The sequence below is a fragment of the Sinohyriopsis cumingii genome, chromosome 1 (assembly GCF_028554795.1).
Source record: "Sinohyriopsis cumingii isolate HCF-2022 chromosome 1, ASM2855479v2, whole genome shotgun sequence".
Lineage (NCBI taxonomy): Eukaryota > Metazoa > Mollusca > Bivalvia > Unionida > Unionidae > Sinohyriopsis > Sinohyriopsis cumingii.
Window position 1 is genome coordinate 77,817,660 of NC_142961.1, and position 24,235 is coordinate 77,841,894.

The 24,235-nt window shown below is 35.8% G+C and overlaps 1 protein-coding gene across 2 annotated transcripts in view; it reads left to right on the forward strand.

Moving 5' to 3' along the window:
* LOC149807170 (ATPase family AAA domain-containing protein 2-like) overlaps positions 1-24,235 on the forward strand; it is a 155,313-nt gene that overhangs the window by 110,105 nt on the left and 20,973 nt on the right. For both annotated transcript variants that reach the window (XM_089963046.1, XM_089963053.1), the window contains exons 19-22: positions 6,945-7,141; positions 7,688-7,847; positions 11,488-11,610; positions 23,351-24,189. In XM_089963046.1, the coding sequence (XP_089819172.1) occupies positions 6,945-7,141; positions 7,688-7,847; positions 11,488-11,610; positions 23,351-24,189 (1,319 nt within the window). The remainder of the gene's footprint in view (positions 1-6,944; positions 7,142-7,687; positions 7,848-11,487; positions 11,611-23,350; positions 24,190-24,235) is intronic.

A 24,235-nucleotide genomic window follows, 5' to 3' on the forward strand; every position in this document is an offset into this window, starting at 1 on the left:
TTTATGTTTTCTCCAATTAATGCCAAATCTGATCAATTTGCTCACAGATTTGCATGTCTGCTTGGACTGGCTCCATCTACATACCTGGCACTTGTCAGCAGACCCTTGCACAAAACAGATTTCAGCATTTTGTATGTGGAGAGGATAGCACAAGTTAGAAAGTCCACTACTTTGAAGATGTGTGTAGTGGTGGTGGTGGGGGGAGTGGAACATTTTCAGGTCCTGGAAAATGATCCCACTGCAAGCTTTGTTTCATCAGCTTGCTAATCTTTTTCTCTGGCTTTTCAAGAAAAAGTCTCATTTTATTATCAATGGCTGTCACACCATGTTTTTGGACACCTATACCATGTGTGAGAGAGAGTTACAGATCACAGTGAGGACCTGTCAGACCAACAGACCAATTTTGACCTGAATCATGGGTACTCTTTATTCACCAAAATATCCCAAACTGATGCCCTTCTTTCCTTGGGCTTTGTGTGGCATGTACACATGCTTCTGGGCAATCAAGACTTTTGCTAAATCAGGTGTCTTTGTAAACATTTTGTGTAAACAAGGTTGCACATGCATTGGTTTCCAAGTTGTAATATACTATTTATAGTGCTTAAAATTCCCAAATGTCACAATGATCAATTACAGCACTCTATTTTCTATCAAACCAAATGGATGAAAATAAGAATACCCTATCTTTATTCTCAAAATATACCCTTAAACTTGCACCTATTTTTACACTTGTCAAATATGGTCATTTAGATGTGAAGTACTCGTCAGACATCATTATTGAAGGGAAAAGGCATGTTCATAAGTAAATGAAAGAGACATCATAACTCGTTATTAGGTCATGAAGAGGTAATGTTTCTTTTATGTAATCATTAATGTTCATGATTACAATAGCAGAGCCATGTCAGCTTTATTAAGGACAATATTTTTGTTATTGCATAGTTTTAGGAGGGCCTCTTCTCCTGTTGTCATGTTAAGAAGATATCTTTATTAAAAGTGAACTGATAATTTTACAGATTAACAAAAGGTTTCAATGCATTCTATTACATTACATGTTTAGACTCTAATAAACAGTAACAAATAAAAAGTAAAATTTAACAAATAATTTATTTCCCTGGAAAAACAATGTAAATATGGGAAAAGAACTTACGGTTTTAAGAATCAATCCAAAAATAATCCAAGAATTACTAAATTAGAAGTCCTAATAATATAATGTTCTAATGAATTTGAGTTAGAGTCCCAATGAAAATCCAAAATGGAAGGTGATGACGTATGCTATAGCTAGTATAGTGCTGTTTCGTCTACAGTTGTTTGTTGTTCCGTGGACAGTAATGTTCCAGTGAGTGAATTCTGAAAAAAATTTAAAGAAATGTCTTTGTCCAAGAATTTTGTATGAGCACTTGAATATTTCCAGGAAAAAGAATAATTCCAAACACAATTTTGACTCATCTGGTCACAACAAAACACCTCGAACGTAAAACGCACAACTCTGAGATTAATTCTCTAAAGACAAAGGTTTTGCACTAAAGATGCAAAACAGATTCCCGGATGAGGGTCAGCATTCTGGTAAAACCAGAATTTCTAGAACATCGTAGAAGCTATTTACGTCTAAAGTCACATAGTCCCAGTCAGTCTCGATTCCACCTTATAAATCACACATTAAGAATATAAAAAAGATGTTGTTGACTGGTACTAATTTTGAATCAATGTCAAGAACTAGATCAGTATTTAGAAACAAAGTTATATTTTTAGGTGTTGATGACAAAACAGATCAGACTAATTTCTGGAAAATTTCAATTTCCAGTAAACAAAATTACATTACTTAACATGTAAGGAAATAAAAAAAATTTTTTTTATAACTTACAAACAATTAAACTAAATCAAATATACATAACGATTCATTGTTTGGTAGCATCCATGTACTTTTCAGAAATGGTGAGCTATTACCTATGTTGATTTCCAACTTCAGCATATTTTTCTTTGTTCCAACATTCTGATAGCATTTTCAATTCGTAGAAAGAGGTAATCCAATTATCCTTGCTACTGTGTGTTCTGTAGATGTTAAGGTTTGTCCCTTTGATGATTACATGTCGTTATAACGAAAAGAAAGTGAAAGCAATTTGACTAAATGAAACGAGGGAGAGACCCTTGATCACTGCTGAGAAATTGTATGTCTGATAGGTTCAGATATATATTCAGCTGCAGCGGTGGTAAAAGAATCAGTGGATGTACAGGTTCTTAACCCATTACCTCATGCAAGCACCTTTGGACGCCTCTACTCCATTCTCATGGAAGCACCTTTTGACGTCTCTACTCCATTTGCATGGAAGCGCCTTTTGACGTGTGCTGTAAACACCAGCCATTTTAAGCATGTTTTCGTAGAGCCACCTTCGGGAAAAACCCCCTATTAAATACTACTTTCATTTCTGCGAATGACAATTACGTCAGATCATGTGGTCACTGTTTATGCTCTGGTCGATATCTGCTATTTAAAGAAACTGGTTCGTAATCTCCACTCTCCAAAATGGAGGTCATGGATTTCATTCAGTACTTACAAAGTTTTCACGATTAGAATCACAACTTTGAAAGATTCAATAACTTAAGTAAAGGCTCAGATATAGATGTAGGCAGCAATTAGTTTTTATAAATTATCAAATTCAGATAACTTAGTGATGTAGACACAGACAAAAAATTTGTAAATTTCGAGTATGAGAAATGGCAAATACGGTTGGTCACGGGGTCTCACTGACTTGACAGTGAACGAGTTCTCTCAAGATTTTAAAGCACATACAAAATTCTTCTGTGAAAAATAATTACACAGCTATAGCAATCGGACTTTACTCTTAAATTTTTCCACACATAATAGATGTGTACCAAAAATGGAAAATGGTTAAAATTGCTGTTAAATGTAACATACACTACATTGCTTAACAGTTAACAGGCAGGCCTATGCATATGGAGTCGAATGGGTAACAGGTGTTCTATTTATAGCGCGCTGCACTTTGTAACTATGCTTTATGAGGTAAAGGGTTACAAGTACAAAAAAATAAAGTGTAAAATGTTTATTCTAGGATTGCGTAGGTCTTTGCCAACATCACAAATTGTGATTTTATTTTCCTAATTGGTGGCAAAATATAACATCTAGCGATTTTATTTTTATTGTTGGCTGTTTAAACTTGTATATACATCATGTGGTTTGGAGTAGAAAAATTCACAGGCCCCATGAAAGGAATTCGCAAACCTGATACAAAATGCACTGAAATTTATGTATTGTTACATAATCTGCTTATGTTGACATCGAGCTTGAGTACTGTATGTTGTGAGATATCCGCTTTCTTTTGTTGTTGACATTTCTGGTAGCGGAAATCAACAGGACGAGGCATTATCTCACAATCTATCTTTCATTTTTGGCCACTTGCTAGTAATTAACATTTTTACATAGACTGACGTGTGTGGATGGTATGTAAAATTCCTCTTCCTTCCCCTTAGAATTAAATCCTTCAGAACACCCACATGTTCTGTACTAATCCTTGTCATCAAACCAGAACACCTGCGTCTCTTTTGTCCGTTGACCTTTTGTTAAATTGAGTGGAAGGCAGCATCACTCCGCAACCAAAAATGTAAAAAAAAAAAAAACCACTTCCATGTTGGTTTATTCGATAGGCAGGGAGAAACTGTAACTACGATCAACCAAACAATGGCCAATTCCTTTTTCAAAAATGTACCGAGATAAATTAGTTTGCTGAAATTTCAAAGAAAACGTTACCTTTGAAGCACCGACTGTTATGAAAACATGCTAAGCAAATGGAAAAAAATCAGTCTCAGTTATGCCATACAATTATTTGATGTTGCCACCACAATAAGAAACAGGCATTTGTTTGGTTCTCTAAAGCTGGCCTTTGGCGGTGACTTAGTGGCGCAAGTTATTTCATCAAGGAAAGCTGACTGCAATTCTCAATAAAAACAAAGAACTTTTCTTCAAAGAAGTCAAGACCAAACTTAAATAAAAGCAGTGGAATCTGATGGATTTTTGCATTTTCCAACATGAGTGGAACATGTTTACTGTGCCGTGAAAGTTTCCTTTTTGCAAGTAAAAAGTTTGTGTTTATGAATGCTATCAACGGCAGCTTAAAACACGAACTAACTTTTACCGACTTGGGATGTACTGAAAAGTAAATGTGCTTCATTATTCATTATGTGAATGTGCTATGTTTATCCACTCAATTCAGGCCTATATGACCTGTGACAAAATTAATGAATATTTTAAATCTGTGTGGATTTTTTCGATGGAATTACTTGTACTGTGGATTCAACGTATGTGATAAGATTTGCGGGTGAATACATGGTGTTGATAGTCTATTCATGCTATACATAAGACGTATATATAAACAGTATACACATCTATGTACCAATCCATGGTTCTCAAAAATAAAGTAAAATATTATATATGCCTTATCTATTTTCACTACAGGTGTATTTCCCATTTAATATGCATCGATTTAAGATGGTAACTGTGCCAATGAAGCGCGTATTTTACTGCCCGCACTTATTACCTACCCTACTCCCCCCCCCCTCGCAAATTTGTTGGGGTACATGCATCATTTTCTTCAGTTAACTGATCTGGTTGCTTATAACTGTTCGGTCTGTAAAAAGGTCTGTGGCTCCCAACTACCGTGTCATTGCAGGGTCACACTATTAAAATCGTTATGTCTTCAATCTGCATGCACACACAGAATCTTAACAACCGTCATTTTCAAATATTGTAGAAAAAAATATTAAATGAAAGCCATATACTCATTGTAATAAAAATACAAAAACGAAAAAGCACAAAATTCTCAATATTTATTCTGAGAACTACTTCAGAGTTTTGTATCACGTGACTACCACGTTGACTTGTGCTCTCTCTCTCTCTCACGCATGGAGCATACAAAGTGGGGAACCAGACTACTCTGCTTGATGAATCAGACTGGCCAAATTTCTTGTAGTTGTTCCAGAAATAAATATGTTAAGAATTATATGTGTTTTCTGGTTTTTACAAAAGATATCAGAGTTTCATTTAATATAATTGAAATTTTGTACAAAGACATTAAAAAGGAGTTTGTTGTAGATATCACGTGACTATTGGACTTACGATGTCGTTGTTTGAGAGTTGTGAAGTCATGTGACTATTAATGCAAATGGCGAGTACCAGATCAGGTTTTGTCTATGCTAAGTTTCATCTAGTCTATCAGCGGATCAATTACATAATGAGTATAATACTTGACATTTTTTAGAAAATAATTTCCTTTCGATTTCATGCAGGTATTAGTTGATATAACATAGTTTAAATTTGCTAGGCCCACTGGTAAACTATCTTACGGTGTTGGCAGATTCCAAATTTCTGATATGTAATTGCTCTGAACCCACACTCGATCCTAAATGTCCAGATGTGAAAAATGGGGTTGGAATATTCGGAGGAAACCCAGATTAGAAAAATAGTTGAATCTCTGAGCTGAACTTTGATGCGAAACTATTATACGGTAACATGTAGCTTGAAGCATTGTTTTCAGATCTTAAATAGAACGCAGAAGAAATGGGAAATTGTCATCCCTTTTAAAATTACATATTAAGAAACTATAAAAGCCCATGTATCAATACAGGTTTTGGGACTGGTTTATTGAACTACAAGAAGACAAGTTGATATTACAGAAACTTCAGTCCTTTATGATACAACAATATATAATTTTGAAGGTCTTTTGTCAAAATTTAAGTCAACCTTTTTGTAAATGTCTTTAAATGATGGAATTTTTTAACCAAATGATGTTTAGTAGGCTCTTTCAATCAGTAACAAGAAAAAAGAGTGAAGACAACAAGCTTTGTAATATTTAGCAAATAATTTATTTCCGTAGGAAAACAAGTTAAAAATGAAAAAAAGAACTTAAGTTTTTAGGAATCAAATCCAAAATTAATCCAATATTTTAAAAAATAGAAGTCCTAATGAAACTGAGTTAAAATCCCAGTGAAATCCATTATGAAAGGCGATGATGTATGCTGTGGTCAACGTCGTACTGATGTGTCAACATTTCTTTGTTGAATCACATAAAATAATATTCCAATTTGAATTCTGTATAAATTTTGATAACTGTCTTTATCCAAGAATTAATGTAGAGCACAAGCATTTCCACAGAAAAATAATCTCTTGTAATCAAAATAATTTGAAGAAAAATAAAATAATTAGCCCAAAAACTGGTCACAACATAAAACACATTGGCTTCTCAAGTATAAAGAAGGCACTAATGACTATTCTTTCTCAAAACATCAATAATAAATTTAGCTACAATGCAAAACAAACACCCGGATGTGAGTCAATCCTCTGGAGAAACTTAATTGATAATGTAATTTGCCACATACTCCAAGCATGGCCTCGATGCCACTTTATGAATCTTACTCTAGAAAAGAAATAAAAAAATTAATATAAAGTTGTTTACTACAACTCTTACTGGTTCTTGTGAATCAAGGTCAGGAACTAGGTCAGCATTAGATACAACAAAAATATATAAAAAATCCGAATGGACTCTATTTCAGTAAATAAAGTTGCATTACAATAGATTGTAATAGAATTAAAATTTTTCTAAAACTAATAAACAAGCAATTAAATTAAATCAAATAGGCATAACAGGATATGTAGGAAAGCTTGCCAGTAGCTCCCCATGGGTCAGTGGCTCATTCTGGACTCTTATTTTGCAAGATATACTTTCGGGCATTTATAGCCTAGTATGTGCTGAATAATGGCATTAAAACCAAATACACTGTAATAAGAATTCCAGTCATTAGTCCATCAAACTGAGGGTGATAACATTCATAATCAATATAGAAATTAAATCTATTAATGGTATATTAGAATACAGATGCCTGCTTGTGCTCCTTGACAACCTATATATTTACAAATACATTTTGAATGTTTTCAGCTCAGCGAGTGTTAGAAGTGTTGCCAAAAGCACCTCCTCCAGAGCCACGCAAACTGACTGACAGGGAGATGGAAATCCTGTATGAACAGGAAGAAGGAACACTCAGGGAACTCCGCTTATTTATCAGGGATGTCCTCAATAAACTAGGCAGGGACAGAAAGTTTGCTATTTTCACTAAACCCGTGGACATTGAAGATGTAAGATTACATCAAAATCGAAAGTTTTTAAGGGCTCACATTGAGAAGTGGGAGTCCTATAGTAATCACCTTTTTCTGACCTTTTTATCTTTTATATCTTTTGTAAACAGCATAGCTGGGCAGTGCTTTGACATATGTAGTGACATTTAGTAGGTGAACTGCCTTGTACAGTTTGGCTTATCATGCTCCATTTTTGAATGAGTTGCAGCCCTTTTTGTGTCAGTCTTGGATCTTTACTAAAGCACATTCTTGACATAAGTAGTACATACCTGCCAACTTTCTTGACATGATTTGTGTGATGTCAATGTGCACAGCCTTAATAAAATAAATATTTCATTTAAGTCCTCATTATTTTGGAGGAATTTTAATTTATGGGGAAAATGGTGGAGATAATTTCTTCTTCTTTCAAATACCCAAATAAAACTGTTTTGACCTTTACACAATAACAAACATATCACAACAAACCATTAGTTTTTGAATATATATATATATATATTATGTGCAAAATTATCTTGATGCATTTGTTTGTGTTTTGTTTTGTTTTAGGTGCCTGATTACTATGAAATTATTAAGAAGCCAATGGATCTGTCCACAATGATGTCCAAAATTGATCTACACCAATACCAGTGTGTCAAAGAATTATTGCAAGACATCGACCTTATTTGTAGCAATGCCCTTGAGTACAATCCAGACAAGGATCCACAGAGTTTGTTGCTTTTATTCATATTTTCATCTGCACATGCACATTACTTCTTGGAACTATCAGAATGCAGATTGTGTAACTACATCCATTTGATAAGTTTAAGAGTTGGTATGCCTATGCCATGTACACTGTTCTTGTTTTAGCATGCCCTGGTGACTCATATATCTGTTGTTATTGGGGGTAATTGTAGATCTCATATTTTTTCATTAATAATACCCCCAAAATAGTCCTTTATTTGCCAATAGTGACAAAAATTCTGATAAACATTGGTAAATAACATCTTGATATATTCCTAGGATATTTAGTTAAATCTTGTTTTTAACAAAATTCTCAGTATGCTGTAAATAATTATAATGAAATATCAGTCAATTAAAAGGAAATAAATACCAGTTAATTAAATCTTCTAAAGTGAATTCAAGTTTCAGTTGTATCGTTTTATTCATTTCCCATGTAACCCTCTTCAGTGTGATATGTCCACTTGTATTAAGAGATGAAAAGTGTCAGTCAACCATAACAGCAAATCCAATGAGTGTTGCCATGAAAACCTAATTTTTTTCTGTGACTGTTTTGATATATGGTTTTTGGGAAGTGTTGGTTGCCTTGTTACAGTCGGGTCTTAGTTTAAGTGCATTGTATTATCACATTAATTAGTCTTTTGTATCAAATCAAGTAAGGGAGGCAGACTAAAAATTGTCTCACATTGTAATCATGATGAAAACTTGGTTTCTATCTCATGGCAACAGCATAAGTCAAACTTTTTGCAAGTCAGACGAGGGAAGAGAAGATATATCATTGAACAGATCCAGGTGCAATAGAATGTGTGTCACTTAATAGTTAAACAAAGACCACATCACTCTTTCCAGCAGCCCATGTTTTTTCTACTTTTTTGTCTGACTCCTTTTTTCCATACTTCCTCCAAACTGACCCTACTATCCCTACTTGTTTTAAATGTTGTGTTGAAAGTTGATAACATACTGCATGAATGGCCATAAGCAAAGCAGGGTCTCTGAATTTAGAGGTGGGTCTTCAGGAAGAAAAAGACAGCCTGATATCTGCTTCATGCTTATGATTGTTTGTATAATTTTTAATACGTTGGCATGTTTTGTAAACATATTTTGAAATATGATTAACAGAAAGATAGTAAACCTTGCTCTTAATAGAGGTGGTGGATATATAAATATTTCTTATGTCCTTCCATCATGCTATCTAGCATACGATATATTCAGCACATTAACTTGTGCAGTTTTTCATGGATTCCCTTGAAACTTTGTAAATATTATGGTTTTCACCTGAAAAGATGTACATATCAGCAAATCACTCTTCTCCCTGAACTTTTGTATGAGTTATTGCCCATTTTGTCTTGCTGTTGAATTGTGATACTTCCTGCATAAAATGACCATCTTCTAAAGATGCCTATATAGACAAATCATTATAGTCCTTTGATCCCTAGGACTGGAAACAATGCAATGCAGAATCTTGTCAACATAACATCTTGGTTTTTAAAGATCACTATGAAACTTGGTCCATATTATCGTCATCTGAAGGTCCACTTAAAGCTATTGCCCCTTTTGACTTGGAGGTAGTTACAATTGTTATGACAGAAATGTGTGAATGCAAATACTCTTGCAGATTTTGTGAATTGCAGTGAAACTTATTCCACATGATGGTCATCATCTTAGGAGATACATGTAGATCACTCATTGTACTTGCAATATTTGTAGACAAGCTCTGCCCTTTTGTCAAGCCCTCTTTAGTGGAAAGTGATTCACGAGTCACTTTCTGATGAGTTTGTTACGGTTTTGGTTAAAAAAATTCTTTCACATGCATGACCTAAAAGCTTGATAGATTCTCATTCTTTTTGTCACAAATGATTATGAAAGATGGTTCATTCTACACATTCTCTCATCCCTTTTCCTGTGGGGTCATGGTCACTCATCAAAACTTTGATTTAGGTTTTGATGAATTTTGTTTAATTTGCTTTTATTTCCAAAATTTCTTGATGGATTTTGTTGAATTTTTGGATGAATCATTATGATGCAAGAACAATTCACTCAATGACATTGCTCCTTTGACCTAGGAGTCAAGGTTACAGAGAAAATTTTCATTCAGTTTAAGTTTTTTCATTTCTTTATGTGTACTAAACCCCTAGGTGGATTTCTTAATTCATTGGATAAATAGTAATGAAGCTGATACAATTCTTTCTGCAACATGCATTCTTTCCCCTTTTGACATAAGGTCACACAATTTCATCTATTGTTTAGATTGTGAATCTGACGTGCAGGCCCTGTCCTTCCTGGTTTTCTGTCGAATAGAGCTCAAACGAATACTGAATTTTCCTGTTCAGATGTTCATTGAATGTGTTCAAAGAGGATTTGAAAATTTATCAGAATCAATCCTTGTTCTTTGTATTTGGTATTGTCACCTGATCCCCATCCCCACCATGTCACATTGGATGCTATATGAACTTAGTTCAAACTAATGATTTAAATGATGTTTTATGGATCTTGAGTAAATATTTAGATGATTCAGACTGAAAAATCAAATGAATGTAGGTGTTATTTTTCCAGTTTAAATCTATTTCAACCACAAATGTTCTTTTACAGCTGATGATTGACAATATACATAGGCAAAGACATGCAGAAACTCTTGCTTGTTATGACTATCACCAAAAAAAATTCTTTGGGAAGGTATTTGTTAACAATCAAAATTGCATGAACATGTTTCCAATTAAATTTAATTGAGATTTTTTGCAAGCCTCTGCCATATATATTTGACCATAAAATGTCCAAATCTGACAGCAGGAGTGCCTGCTAAGCAGTAAAAACAAAAACAAAACATGATTAACAATTGTTTTAACAGAAAACCATATACAAGTATTGAGTTAAACTTGTAAATAAGATGTACATTGCAATAGATGTGAAATGGCCTTAGGCATTCTGTAAAGCTTATTGTGTAACTTCTCTACGATGGCCAGAAATAAGGGAGCTAGTTTTCATGCAACAGACAAGTTTGGGAGTAGATCGCTCATTATCATGGGTAAATAGGGATTTCCAAGAAACCTCAGTCATTTTCACAAAGGATAGGAAAGAGAAAGTGAAATAATCCCCTGCACAGAGTAAAGCTTATTTTTATAACCTTGGCTTTATTTTACTAATGGAGTGCTAAAACAGGGGCAAGCTTTATTGTAACAGCAGGCTCTTCAGCTCCTTCAACTTAAATGGTTCTTTTCCAGTCATATCACAGAGCCCATGTACAGCTTAGTGATATGTCACAGATCTCTGCATTACTGACATTAAAAATAAAGATATAGATTGTGTCAGAATTTAGGAATATTTGTAATTCTATTTTGAGTACTGACTTCTAAGAAAATGAACAGCAAAACAAAATTATCTGGAAATATATTGCAGTTATTTTTCTAAGGTAGGATAAATGGAGTGCTGGATGCTTATAATGGCATGCCAGATTGATTACAATTGCCCATGATGGATTGAATGTCCACCAACAGTACACAAATATATTGGAGTTTAGGTTGACTGATATAGAAAGGTTGTTTACTTTGATATGTCTGTTCTTCACAGCAGGGTTATACTTATTTGAGTAGATTGCTTATTATTCCATTATTTTCCTTGTTGTTTTTTTTTAGGCAGGTCAATACGCCACAGAGCTTGTGCACTGAAAGATACAGCTTACTCCATTATCAAGAATGAGCTAGATCCTGAGTTTGAAAAACTCTGCCAAGAGTTAATTTTATCCAGAAAGAGAAGAGGTATGTTTTATCATTTAGTATCTCGGGCTTAAATAAATACTAGATTTTCCATTTTGAATATTTGTTGAAAGCATTTGAACAGAATTAAAATATTTTTCATCCTTAGTCCCATCAGGGCTGTTGCATTAAAACACTAATGGTACCCAGGGAAGGTACTTTTTAAGTGGGATACTCACCCATAGATGCAATTTAGAATTTTCTTATCATTTTAGTATGAACTCTGTGAAATCAAAGTACTCTGGCATGTGTTTCTAAAAACTGCCTTCCCTGGGTACCAAGTATGTTTAAATGGAATAGGTGGCTGTGTGTCATGTAAAACTTTGTAGATACAAATCACTACTTTGCAAATTGAATTTTCACTCAAATGAAAATATGTCTTGTGTATTGCTTAAACTTAAGCTTACAAGCATAATAATCATGGGAAATGCTGTTAGCCCTTCTGTGTCTTATGGTTTATGAGTAAAAAGGTAAGTAGCTTTTGATTGCAGATTTTTCCAGCTAGTAACAGAAAGGCTCAATTGTTGAAATTTTTTAAAATCCATTGCCTGGAAATAACATAATAGAAATCCTTCCTCAACCTTGCAAATCCAGCCCTCCCAGTGAGACTAGTTGTTTTATGCACATTTGTGCATCAGGCATGCACACTGGAGAAAATTGATGCTCACGTTTTGTTGCGGTGCGGTTTTTTTTTATGTAAAGGATTTGCATAAATCGATCAGGATTTATTTAATATCCATTGCTTTGGATGAGGGATGGCATCATGAATACTTCGAGCATAGGCATAACCTAGTTCCCTGCTTTGTATGCTCCCTGCGTTGCACTCCGCAGAACAAAGAAGAGTAACTGTGGATCTAACTTTAATGAAAACCGGAGAAAATAATTCCCTTGACTGGAATACAGCACATCCATTAGGATTATCAGTGTTACTTCTAATCGCATGATTGCGAAGACTGTAAACGTGAATAATCCTTTTCAAGACAGGGTTTGAGAATTTTTAAAAATCTGCCCTTGTTCGCCACAAGATATCTGGAGAACACATTATCACTCTAGACATTCTTTCACAACAAAGAAATTAGTAAACTTGCTGAGACAAATATGTTATTTGGATTACAAAGTTAGTGGGGTCATTTCAGATTTTATTGGTTTATAACTTGCTGTGATAATAGAAAGATCCTAAAGTTCAAGTTAACTTACTGGAAAGAAGATTAATCGTTAGCCTTTTTGATTTTTGGATAAATGTGTTCTAGGATAAGTACATTGAAACCGACGATATTACACATTTTATGACGGTCAGTATATTCACTGCCTTTGGTTAAAAGATTGTATTGGCTTATATGTAATGTGTTGGTCTATAATATTTCTACATAAAGATTATAAGGAGACTGTTAAAAGTACGCCTTTAAACTAACAGAAAAATGAACTATTAAAATTATTCTTTGCATGGGCAATGCATTTGTTTGTTAATTGTGCATGCTGGTTTATTTGTATTTTTAGAGAGAGAGAGAGAATGTTGTGCAAGTTGCAGTTTCCTATTTCAGGCTGATAAAGTACGGGTGAGATGAAAATTTGTCAGTACATTTTTTACCCCAACCCAGTTTTGACACCAAGGTGTTTCTTACCCTTAATTTTGCACCCCTGGGGGATACACTGGTTGTTTACTGGGTCTTTGCAGCTGTTTTAGCAATTAAAGTGCTAATCATCTGCTTGCCAAAAAAGCGGTCAGATGGGTGGAAGGATTGGTGCCAAATCCCATCCTTCATCAGTTACTACTTTGACTTGTGTTAATGGGTGTGCTCATTGAAGAAGCAATGCAGATACCTTTCATTTTATGCCTTTTCAGAATCCAAGGAATTATTTTTTTACACAAGGAAATGTGTGTGAGTGTGTGTGTGTGTGTGCAATAAGCTAACCAGTGTCATCTTTATTCTCTGTTGTATTAGTAGTACATATGGTGCTTAACCTTATTGCAAGCAAATGACCAGTTTATTCTTATTAATTAGATCATTTATATAAATCTGTCATTTAATTCATCACCTGACTATTAGCGTGGCATGAGACTCGACAGATTTTGCTTCTATATGCATTTAATGTTTTTTAATTACAGATAACAGAGGGTATGATTTGATATGGCACATATAAAAGGTTGAATCTCTGTGAAAATACTCACCCACTTGCAATATCTATATTGGGTGCCAGTTCTTTCATTTAGGAAATCTGTAGGTGGTGATTGATGGAGGAGGTAGGCATAACTCTGGGCAGCAGCTGTCTAACTTGTTCAGTGAATGTGCAAAAAGCCTAGTCTTCCCTTGACATCATTGAATCGGTTAGATCAGTGCTTGTGAAATTTGCACTCAGTGGACAGAGAACAGATGGGTGACAGTTCAGCTAGCTAGAGAACCTGATTCTAGACCTGTGCACCCTTAGTATTTTTCCATATTTAGTATGAGAAAAAATATGAAATAAGAATTCAAGAGCTAAATCCGATTTTGTGCAAGGTAAATTATGGAAAATTTGTATTTGACAAGTTTTTAAAAAAAAGAGTAAAGCAATAGCAACTTGCCTTAGTTAGCTCTGTATTAAATAGAAGGGTCATGTGCAAAATGCTCTGCAATGGCGCATATGTAGAGTTTCTTTGTTGTTGCATCTGTAGTGTAAACAGCATCATGGCTGAGTCGGGTTCAGGAAATGTACAGCAGTTTCTTACACCATACAGCAAGACCTGGCCATTCATTTCTGCCAGCAGAAAGGGGGATAGTTATGCCTTCTGCAAACTGTGAAACCAATATATCAATTAGGAGTGGTGGTGGGAATGATATCTCTTGCCACGTAAAATCGGAGAAGCATAAAGTGATCAACAAGGCTAGACGAATGGCTCCAATTACATCATTCTTTTCAAATAATACAAAACGTTAAACCAACTGCGACGAACACTCCCTACATGTGACTCGTGCTGAATTTATGATGTGCAGACTCATCACTGACCACAATCTGCCATAAGCAACAGCTGATTCCTTGAGTGATGGCTTCAAATTTATGCTTCCAGATAGCAAAATTTCTGCAGGTATGTAGATATTTATTTTATATCATGTTTATCTATTTTTATGACCTTAACTTACAAATCCAGGCAATTACAGTAATCTAAAAACCTTTATGCATGTATTTTTACCAAGTGAACCACATGTACACAGTTGGTACCAGGCACATTTTAAATTTAATCTGAGCTAGTCATTTGAATTTGTTAAAACTTACGAATTTTAAAATAGAATCAATTTCACCATACCAATGCACCATTGTTTGAATAGTTATGGTGTTCACACCTTTGCTGAACAAACTTGTATATTGTACAAATTACAATTTCTTTATTTATGTTTCAGATATGAAGCGTGGCAGAAAGAAAGCAACTGCTCTTGTGAAGACTTTGGGTAAGGCACAACAAAGGAGCTTGTCTGAGAGGATGCAACTGCAGCCTTCACACTTTCGACATAAGGCAGTAATGATAATAGTAGCAAGCAGTTCCCAATTGTAATTAGATCAATGGACCAGAACACTGGACTTGCTCACTCTGAGCTACTTTCCCTTCCTACCTGCATATGATCTGCCACAGGAGAAAACATATTCAAAATCCTGATGGGGAAATCAGTGCACGCAACTTACAATGGAATAATTGTTTAGCACTTGGATGTGACAGTGCCCCAGTTATGACTGGAACAAAATAGGTGTAATTTCCTACGTTGGAAATGAGCATGACAATGTATTCTTGGAAGGATGCTGCATCCATATCCTGCACAATGCAGCCCACAAAGGAGCTAAGTGTTTACCAAATGTGGCTGAGATCTTGCAGGCTGAATATTATCATTTCCAGAAAAGTGAGAAATGACAGCACAAATTCTCTAGTGTTCGAGATCATTTTGATGTTGAGCAGAAGGGAATGCTCAAACATGTTTGTACCAGATGACTAAATATTGGTTGTTGCCTGGAGAGATTGCTAGAGAATTGGGAAACTTTGAAAAAGTTCTTTAAAGCAGAATCTGATGATATCAAGACCAAGTCAGTTTCATCCATAACGCAGGTTGCCGAGAGCAGTGACAAACCATATGCCCACAAGAAAGAAAAAATATCCTGAAGTTCCTAAAATCACCTACAAACAAGCTGTATGTTCTGTTCCTGGACTATACTATCAAGATGTATGATGATCTGCTTGTTGGTCTTCAGTCAAATGAACCGAAGATGTATATACTAAGAAAAATGCTGGTCAGCCAGATTGTGAAAGTACTTTGTCATTTTCTCAAACCAGCTGCCATATCAAGTTGTGTGCCGGAAGCTGTTTACTTCAAAAGCAGCTTAAATTTAAAAGACAATAAGGACTTAGTCGTAATTGATGCTGCCCGCTGTTTCATTGCCGACTCTGACATTGAGGGACATGCAGATCAAGCAGTTCTATGGGGATGTAAAGCTGTACTTAGAGTGTTTGCAGTTACCTGATTGAGAAGCTTCCTTTCAAAGAACCAATCTTGAGACATGCAGTTGTAGCAGATGCTTCTTTGCAACAGACAGTCAAATTGAGTGATCCGACTTTCTTCCTGCATAGATTTCCAGCACTACTGGCTCCTGGTTGCACTGATGACACTGTTGTTGAGCAGTTTGCTATATATCAATATACAGACCCATCCACCTGCACCAGACAAAAAATGGATGAAGTCTGGGCTGCAGTTGGCAATAAGAAGGATGAAGAGGGGGCATTGTTCCTCAGTGAACTTTCATTTATAATGTGAGGAATATTAGCCATTCTCCACAATAATGCTCACTGTGAGAGAATTTTCTCCACAGTGCATAAGAACAGAACAGAACAGAGGTCATAAGTGGGAGACGACACAGAAGCATTGTTGCTCATTAAATAAAAACTTGGTCATCCATTTGAATCCCAACGCCAGCACTCAGTTGAACAACTACAAAAGTTGAAAAGTACCAACCATAAAATGAATAAGACAAGTCAATGATCATCATTCCAGCATACATGTAGCACTGAACTTGACGCTGCTGTAACCTTCAGCATCTAAGCTCAATACTGATGATTAATAAATTATTTTCAACTGTTATATGTTTCAAATATTGTAAATATGAAGTATTTCGCATGATTTTTGCAGTATGGATTATTGTTTGTATTGACACTTTGGTTACAAGACGTAATAAAGATGCATTGGTAATGTTGAGCGTTACTGTTGGTATGCACTTGTGAAGAATACTGAAAGCTGACATGAAATACTGAAAATACTGAAAGTATTATGAGGGAGTGCACAGCTTTGTGATTCAATGTAAAAAGGATATGAATACTATCAATCAGTGACATAGAAAAAGGCCTTCAGCATTATTGATCATTGCACACACCCACTCACCCCCATAACTGCAGTTTCATTGTCATCAATTTGCCACAAGTATCTTTTCAGTTATGGCAGAAATGAACGGGCTAGTGGATTTGTACAAACAAGATAGTGTCCCACATGAGCAAAGTAAAGGCAAACCCTATACAGCATACCCCATATTTGCTTTGGTGATATATTACTTGCTAGCCATTACTTGGCCTCAAGACCTGACATGAGGGACCTTGTCCACTTCAGGTCTTGTCAACAGTCAGACATATTTTCAGTTTGGCCCTAGTTTCACAAAACATATCCAATCTGACACACAGTTAGGCCACTTCCAGAACTGCATTTGTCATATATGAATATTACAACCATCACTGGATTGGTGATAAAGCCTCCCACATCTTTGAGTACTGCACCTCCATTAGCACCAGTTTCACTACTAGCACAAACTCGGTTGTAAACCATGTGCTGTACCAATTATGGTGAGATCCAGGTATACATCATATTCCTGTCAGTCTCAGATGATGTTCAAATCCAAGGCATGGACATTACATTTTCTACCTAGGATGGATTCACAGCATGGTTTACTGTCACTAAATACCTTGTCCCCACATTAAGCCTTTGCTAATTTCACAAGGGCTTTTTTGTTGCCCCATCAGACATGGGTTTTGTAAGCCTCAGGGGTCAATTAACATTTTTTTTTTTACAGCTCCTGCTCAATCAGTGACCATATATAGACTCACTGCAAAAAAAAAACCCCAACCTTTCATGAATAAAGTACCAGAAGTCTAGTCAAATCACTGACATTATAATGTTTTGAATGGTATCTTCAATATTCCATCATCACCAGGCCTTTCTCCTCTCCAGAACTCCAAATTGCTGTCCAGCCTGGTATAAAAGTTGTATGCCAGTTTTCCACAACTGGTGTCCACATAAATTAGTCGGATACTATGTCATTCATACACATGGACCAGAAACTTTTTCAAGATAGAGCACAACTGGTTCACATTGTCATAGAAATTGGTTTCCATATTTAATCTGGTGTCCTTGGCAATCTGAACCAGCTGAACATAGCTAGATTGCACCATTGAGACTTTTTCAGTCAGCTCAGTCCTCCATGATGAGCACCTTCATATTCCCATGAACAGATTGTTCCAGAAATTTCTGAGGTTAACGTTTTAGACAGTTGTGTATCAGTTCAAGTCTCTCAGTTTTGGTCCCTGAGTGAAAAGAGTTGTGGACTTGGTCATGTCACACTTGATAACCTCCTTGTCCCTGACATCAAATTACTTAAATAATATTCCCCTAAAGCACTGAGCAACCTTTCATACAGGGATGTGATATCTCTTGTTTTTCTCAACCTTTGCCCACATTCCTGAACAAGAAGAATGAATCCAATCTTGTTCCATCAGTGCACTTCATTATGTCATGAAATGGACTCTCAAAACCTCTCTGAGGCCCTTGTTCATTCTTTCCCAGTGATGGCAGAACTTTTGCCAGCTGGACCAAACAATCAAAGCTTCAGATAACATGAGGTTCCATCTCAGCACCTCTATGTGTGCAGTGGACATTCTCTTCATATTAATCAGTTGAAATCACAGTTTGCACAGCCATAAATAAAATTTGCTACGGTGCCTGTCTCCTGTCTTCCTTTCAAGCGTTTTGTGGGGTTTTGTCACTTGAGCACCACTCCATGTACACCAACATTCTGGAGATGAAGCCATGGCAGATACCTTTTGATCGTGGCAGCAGATGCTATCAAGAAAGGGCATTCTAATTCATTCTGTTAATTCTGCTATCACCAGTTATTTCTAGAGGCAAGGGAACATTTAAGTCCAACAATCTCTAGCCTTTGGGGGATTTTTTTTCAGGTTTCTCAATAAATCTATATTTATGTCTGACATGTCTTGATCAGGCTCATTGTTATCGGATGGAATCAAATGATTCACAATGAGGTCCATTCACCCCTTGGTCTCAAAACCTGCACCCACTTTGATTAACCCCTAAATGAACTTTTTGTGATGAGGTGGAACATCAGGATCCTAGGGAGCCTTCATCGTGCCAGTCCCAGATTAAAGAGCCTGGGTGGTAACTGAACTTGAACATTACTGATGCATATGCATTTCTATCAACCATCTAATTTCCGTGGTATTCAGTTAGTGAGCTAATCTGAGTTATTGCGTAACTAGAGTGGGAGATATTATGGGTAATCAATTTCATGAATCTAGTGGCAGAAATTTTCAGGAAAATCCTGTTATCTCCATGCCTGCCAAAACAACTGTGGATTTTCATTCCAACCCAGAAATGCTGAACCTGCTTGCCTTACATGAAACAAGCCCCAAAAAGAAACATTTGTGCAAAGGGATGTTAGACTGAATTACTGGGATAGGAAGGCATACTACATTTAGACACCCACTATAATGTTTCTTACAGATTCAGATATAGCAGATTTGGCATTGGTCCCATCTTTTTACAGTAATTTTGTCAATTTCTTGAAGTACTATAAGGTTTTAGTGTCACAATAAATGAGTTGGAATTAATAATTTGACAAAATGCAATGTGCTCTTGAAGCAAAAAGAAACTATTTCACTGCATCTTGCTTATATTTTTAAATACATTAGCTCCTTAAAAAGCTGTTATTTGTCCACTTGTGACACAAGTCATGCATCTGGTACAGGTCTTGTAGTGTTTGTTGTGACATGTCTTTGTTCATGTAGGCTTTACGCATTAAGATACTTTGTCTCACCATAAATTGTTGCCAAACCCAATTTGATTGGGACAAAATTTGAAACTTGAATGGAGCTCATGTTAGTAAAAAAAAAATAATTTGAGGTAGAGATATCCAAGAGATAATACCTACAAGCTCTGGATTATCATACATAACGATAAGGAGGACTTTCCCAACTTGTTCAAGCTGGTTAAGTCAGCTATGCATATGCACTTAAAGACAGCAAACTATGAAAGGGGTTCTCTTTTGAGGAGTTTTATTTCATTAAAGCTTTAACAGGGATGATGCATGCTTTAAACAGTTGTCTTCCAAAACAATTGCCAATGTCATTGCCAATTTTTTTTAAAATTACACCAAGCATGGAGTCGATATTTTTCCATGTCTACTAATGTAGTAGGCATACATGCCAACCCAAGAGTGATATATGCTTAATTATTGCTAATATCAGTGGCCATAAAGCGTAATCTGAACATTAAAAGTAGTCTGTATATTTATATGGCATAATTACAGTACATTGTATTTTTTTAAATAAATGTACATTTGTTTGGTTCTAACTAGTTTTGCAGCTGGTCAAAATTCTTGTCATAAATGGACAAAATCTTTGTGAATAACAACCAGAATACAAATACAAAACATACTGACAAATTATTTATATTCAGCACTCATTTTAACTAGTTTACATGTCAAACTTGACTGAATGATCATGGAGTTTGCAAATTCTGCAATGAGCTTGATGATGTGCTCAATCCCAGTGCTGTATTGCATTACTCATATTCTTATCAAATTTGTACAATGTTGATTCGTCCTTTTTCTGTTCTGAAATGTTTTGAAGTTTCTAATGATCCAATAGGCTGTAACATTTTTCATTCAAAGAACATTCACAAGTCACTATGTTAATGCCTATTTTGCGTAACACCTCGAACCATTTTCTTTAAAAGTACAGGCTGGTCCACTAACATACTATATTATCAATATAATGAATTTGTCTGGCAGAGGTTCAGATTGAAGACCCTGTGTCACATAAAGTTGATGTAAATAGAAAATAAGGAATGCACATGTATGTCTTAAATGGTCAAATGGTGCCTTTGAATTTAACCACTTCAAACCCAAGATTGTATATACAAGTTTTAACAGCCAAAATTGTTGTCACTAAAACATCACTAGGTTGTGTATTGTATAACCATAACAGAAAAAAATTGCAGTTTGCGACATTGGTAAAGCCCAACATGATCCTGCTGTAACACAATGGAGCAGACAGAAAAAGGGATAGATATTTGAGTGTGAAGTAAAACCTGAACGTTAGCTGTTCCCTCCACCCCCACTTTTGTTACCTACTCTTTCCTTAATTTGGTGGAGCTCCCACCTCCCTCTGTTTTGATAAAATCCTAGCAGAATTTTTGCTGCTCTATGCAATTACCCATACTTATGCTTCTTGCTGAATTTTTTTTTTACTGATTTGTTGTACTAATTATTTTGATTTCATGACTTTCATTCTTTTAAATACTGTATTGAATGTTTTGTTGTCCATAAAATAATTAGTGACTATAAGCATGTCCATTAGTCGGTAATAGTTGTTTACAGTGACATTATTGAGACTCTTATGTCAAAATTTTGTGACAAAGTTACTTAAGTTAGAGACAGCGGAGTTATATTATTGCATATGCTGCATATGAGACAATGTCCTTGTTTTGAACTTTTTTTCTTGATGGGTGCATGCAGTGTTTTATCTACCCATGCGTCATGCGTCAAATACAATGACCTTTCAGATTTGACGCACAAAAGTCTTCGATGATATGCAAATTTGGTGCACCCCAATTAACACAAAACAAAGGTTTGTCAAAAAATTGTTGCTGGTACATAAATTGATGCTCCCCAATGCTATGTTTTGCTGATTAACACTAAATTGAGGTTTGCTCTAACTACTTTATTGGCTATATCACACCTCTCCAATATGCACACATCAAATTATTATGCTTTTATTATAATACATAGGGTTACAAGTGAGTGTGTAGCCTGGAGCTGACCTTATGTGACCTGTAACTGTCACATCATTTGTAGCAACAGGATGTTAGAACCGTATAATCAACACACATGAGAAAGAAAATAAGTACGTGATTTTAAAATCATTCTCTCGAGAGAAAAAAATTATTTAATGCGCAACCTTGACATGCAGTGAAGCAATAATTTCCATTCATTCAATTGAATGCCTTACGTTGTTCCAACAGCTCTGGTGGCCTAGTGGTTAGGTTGTCTCAGATGCAGGAGGTCATGGGTTCAATGCCCGGCTGAGTCATACCAAAATGAGTCGTATCAAATTGGTACTAACAGCTGCCTTGCTTGGCGCTCAGCGTTGAGGTTAGTGTTAGGACTGGTCGGCCTGGTTTCAGGATAATGTGACTGAGTGGGACATCACGCTACTTGTCTGTGGCATGATGCCCCAGTGCTAGACATCACTATAAACTGTCACACTGCAGACATCATAGCAATATAACTGAAACTTTGTTAAAGCTACGTTAAAAATCCAAATCACACACACACGTTCCAAGATACTGTCAGTGTTCAACTGAAAATGGCGTCCAAGGTAAACAAATTAAATTAGATCCAAAACAAATGAAATTAAATCTGGACCACGCTTAGTATTGTTATCGAACCAGTGGAGCCTTCATCATCTAAAGATGAGGTACCATTTACTCGTAAGATAAAACAATTTTGTGCAGCAATAGTTGAAAACATATAGCTGGCTACATTTTCAAAAAGAAGTTGAGTGAAGACGACTTTGTTTTGCCATAAATATACAGAGGCTTAAAAAACAACTCCATGACCAAATGTGCAAAAATCAATAACTTTCTGAACAGTACACTGGCAATGCATGTTGGGTTACCAGAACACAAACTTGCTGATTGAAAGTCCACAACACCAGGCAGATTTTAATGCAGTTTTACAAACAAGACTTAGCAGTGAAAGTGCTATTTAAGTGTGTACATTGGCTGAGTGTAGAAGACATCCCATGTTTAAAATGTAAATCTCTTATTAATTTAAAACATGTCTTAACAGTGAAGTTATTGATGCCATTGTCATTTTGAAGAATTCCACCGTTCTTTATGACTTGGCAACTACCGGTTCAGAGGTACTGAAGAGCCTGTCAGACATTGTTGAAGTTAGTCTTAGACATGACCTGCAAAATTTGTCATTTGTGACAAGATTGGCTAATGAAGGCACTGGCATATCCCACAATAATTGCCTTGTCACATATGCTCAGATTATTTCTGATGACATGAAACCATCAGGATTTTCAACAAATATAGAATATTTAGATGCTTCTGGCAAGGGAATTGCCTTTTTGGCTTTTGTAACTTTAAATAACTAATATTTTGTGTATTTAAACAATATAAAAATTTTTTTAGACTACTTAAGATTGATCATTGGCTTGAATATGTCTCATAGGTTTGGATTTTGACTCACTGTGTTTTGTCTTGGTGAGTCAAATGACTTACATGAAGCCATTTGTAGGTCAAACACTGACATGGTTAAAATTGTGACTACTTGGCCATCTTTATTGAAAATGTTATGCTTGAATTATGTAGCATGAAGTTCTCCACTATGCAGCTTTGCTATGTTCTTTACATTCTTTTACTGTGTACTTTTTCAGGGGTGTCACCTTCAAGAACTGCACCAAATTACTATTATACCAAGTCTCTCACCACAGCATCAGTGCAACAATCATCAACTTTAGATAAGAGCGATGTTTCCCCAACCAGAATAAGTAGTCGTCTCAGGCACCTTCAGGTAGAAGATCTTCCAACATTAGAGATGGTTGAAAAGACTGCAAGAGTAGAGAGGAGACTGTCCAGACAAGAACTGTCTCCCAAGAAAGCATATGAAACCACTCCTCAGGGAAAAACTGACAAATCCAAAGATCGTCAATGTGAGTCATCCAAAGTTGGTCAAGTCAAACACTCTTCACAGGAGAAAAATAAAACTGGAAGACGCACACCTGGTAGCACAGGTAAATCAAAATGTAGAAATAAATGCATTTGGTCGCAAACTAAGAGAAGAAAATCCAGGAAAACATTTGGACCAGCTGTTGTCAAAACACGGAAAAAGACAGATGATGAAGATGAAGAAGATATGGAGGAGGATAAAGAAGACTCAGAGGAAGATGCTGAAAATGACAAATCTGCACATTCACAATATTTAATCAAGCCACTGACTATTGATGTTGATGATTGTGGAACAAGATCAAGGCACAATTCACATTCATCCCGGTCACCTAGAGGCCCAAGGTCTCCCAGAAGTGAAGTGCAGGAGCAGTCCTCAAAGCAAGGAAGTGATAAATCACCTGGAAGGGCCATAGATAAGCAAACATCTGGTGCAGGCACTGGACCTTTACCCCTGGTGAATGGTTTGGACAGTGGTATTGGAACGTCTGATAGTAGTAATGGAGAGTCTAATGATTGCACTGATAAGGCTGTAGCTGGTGCTTCCAGGGTAAGGATATTTAAATATTTTATGAATGGCATAGAAAGCTCACCAC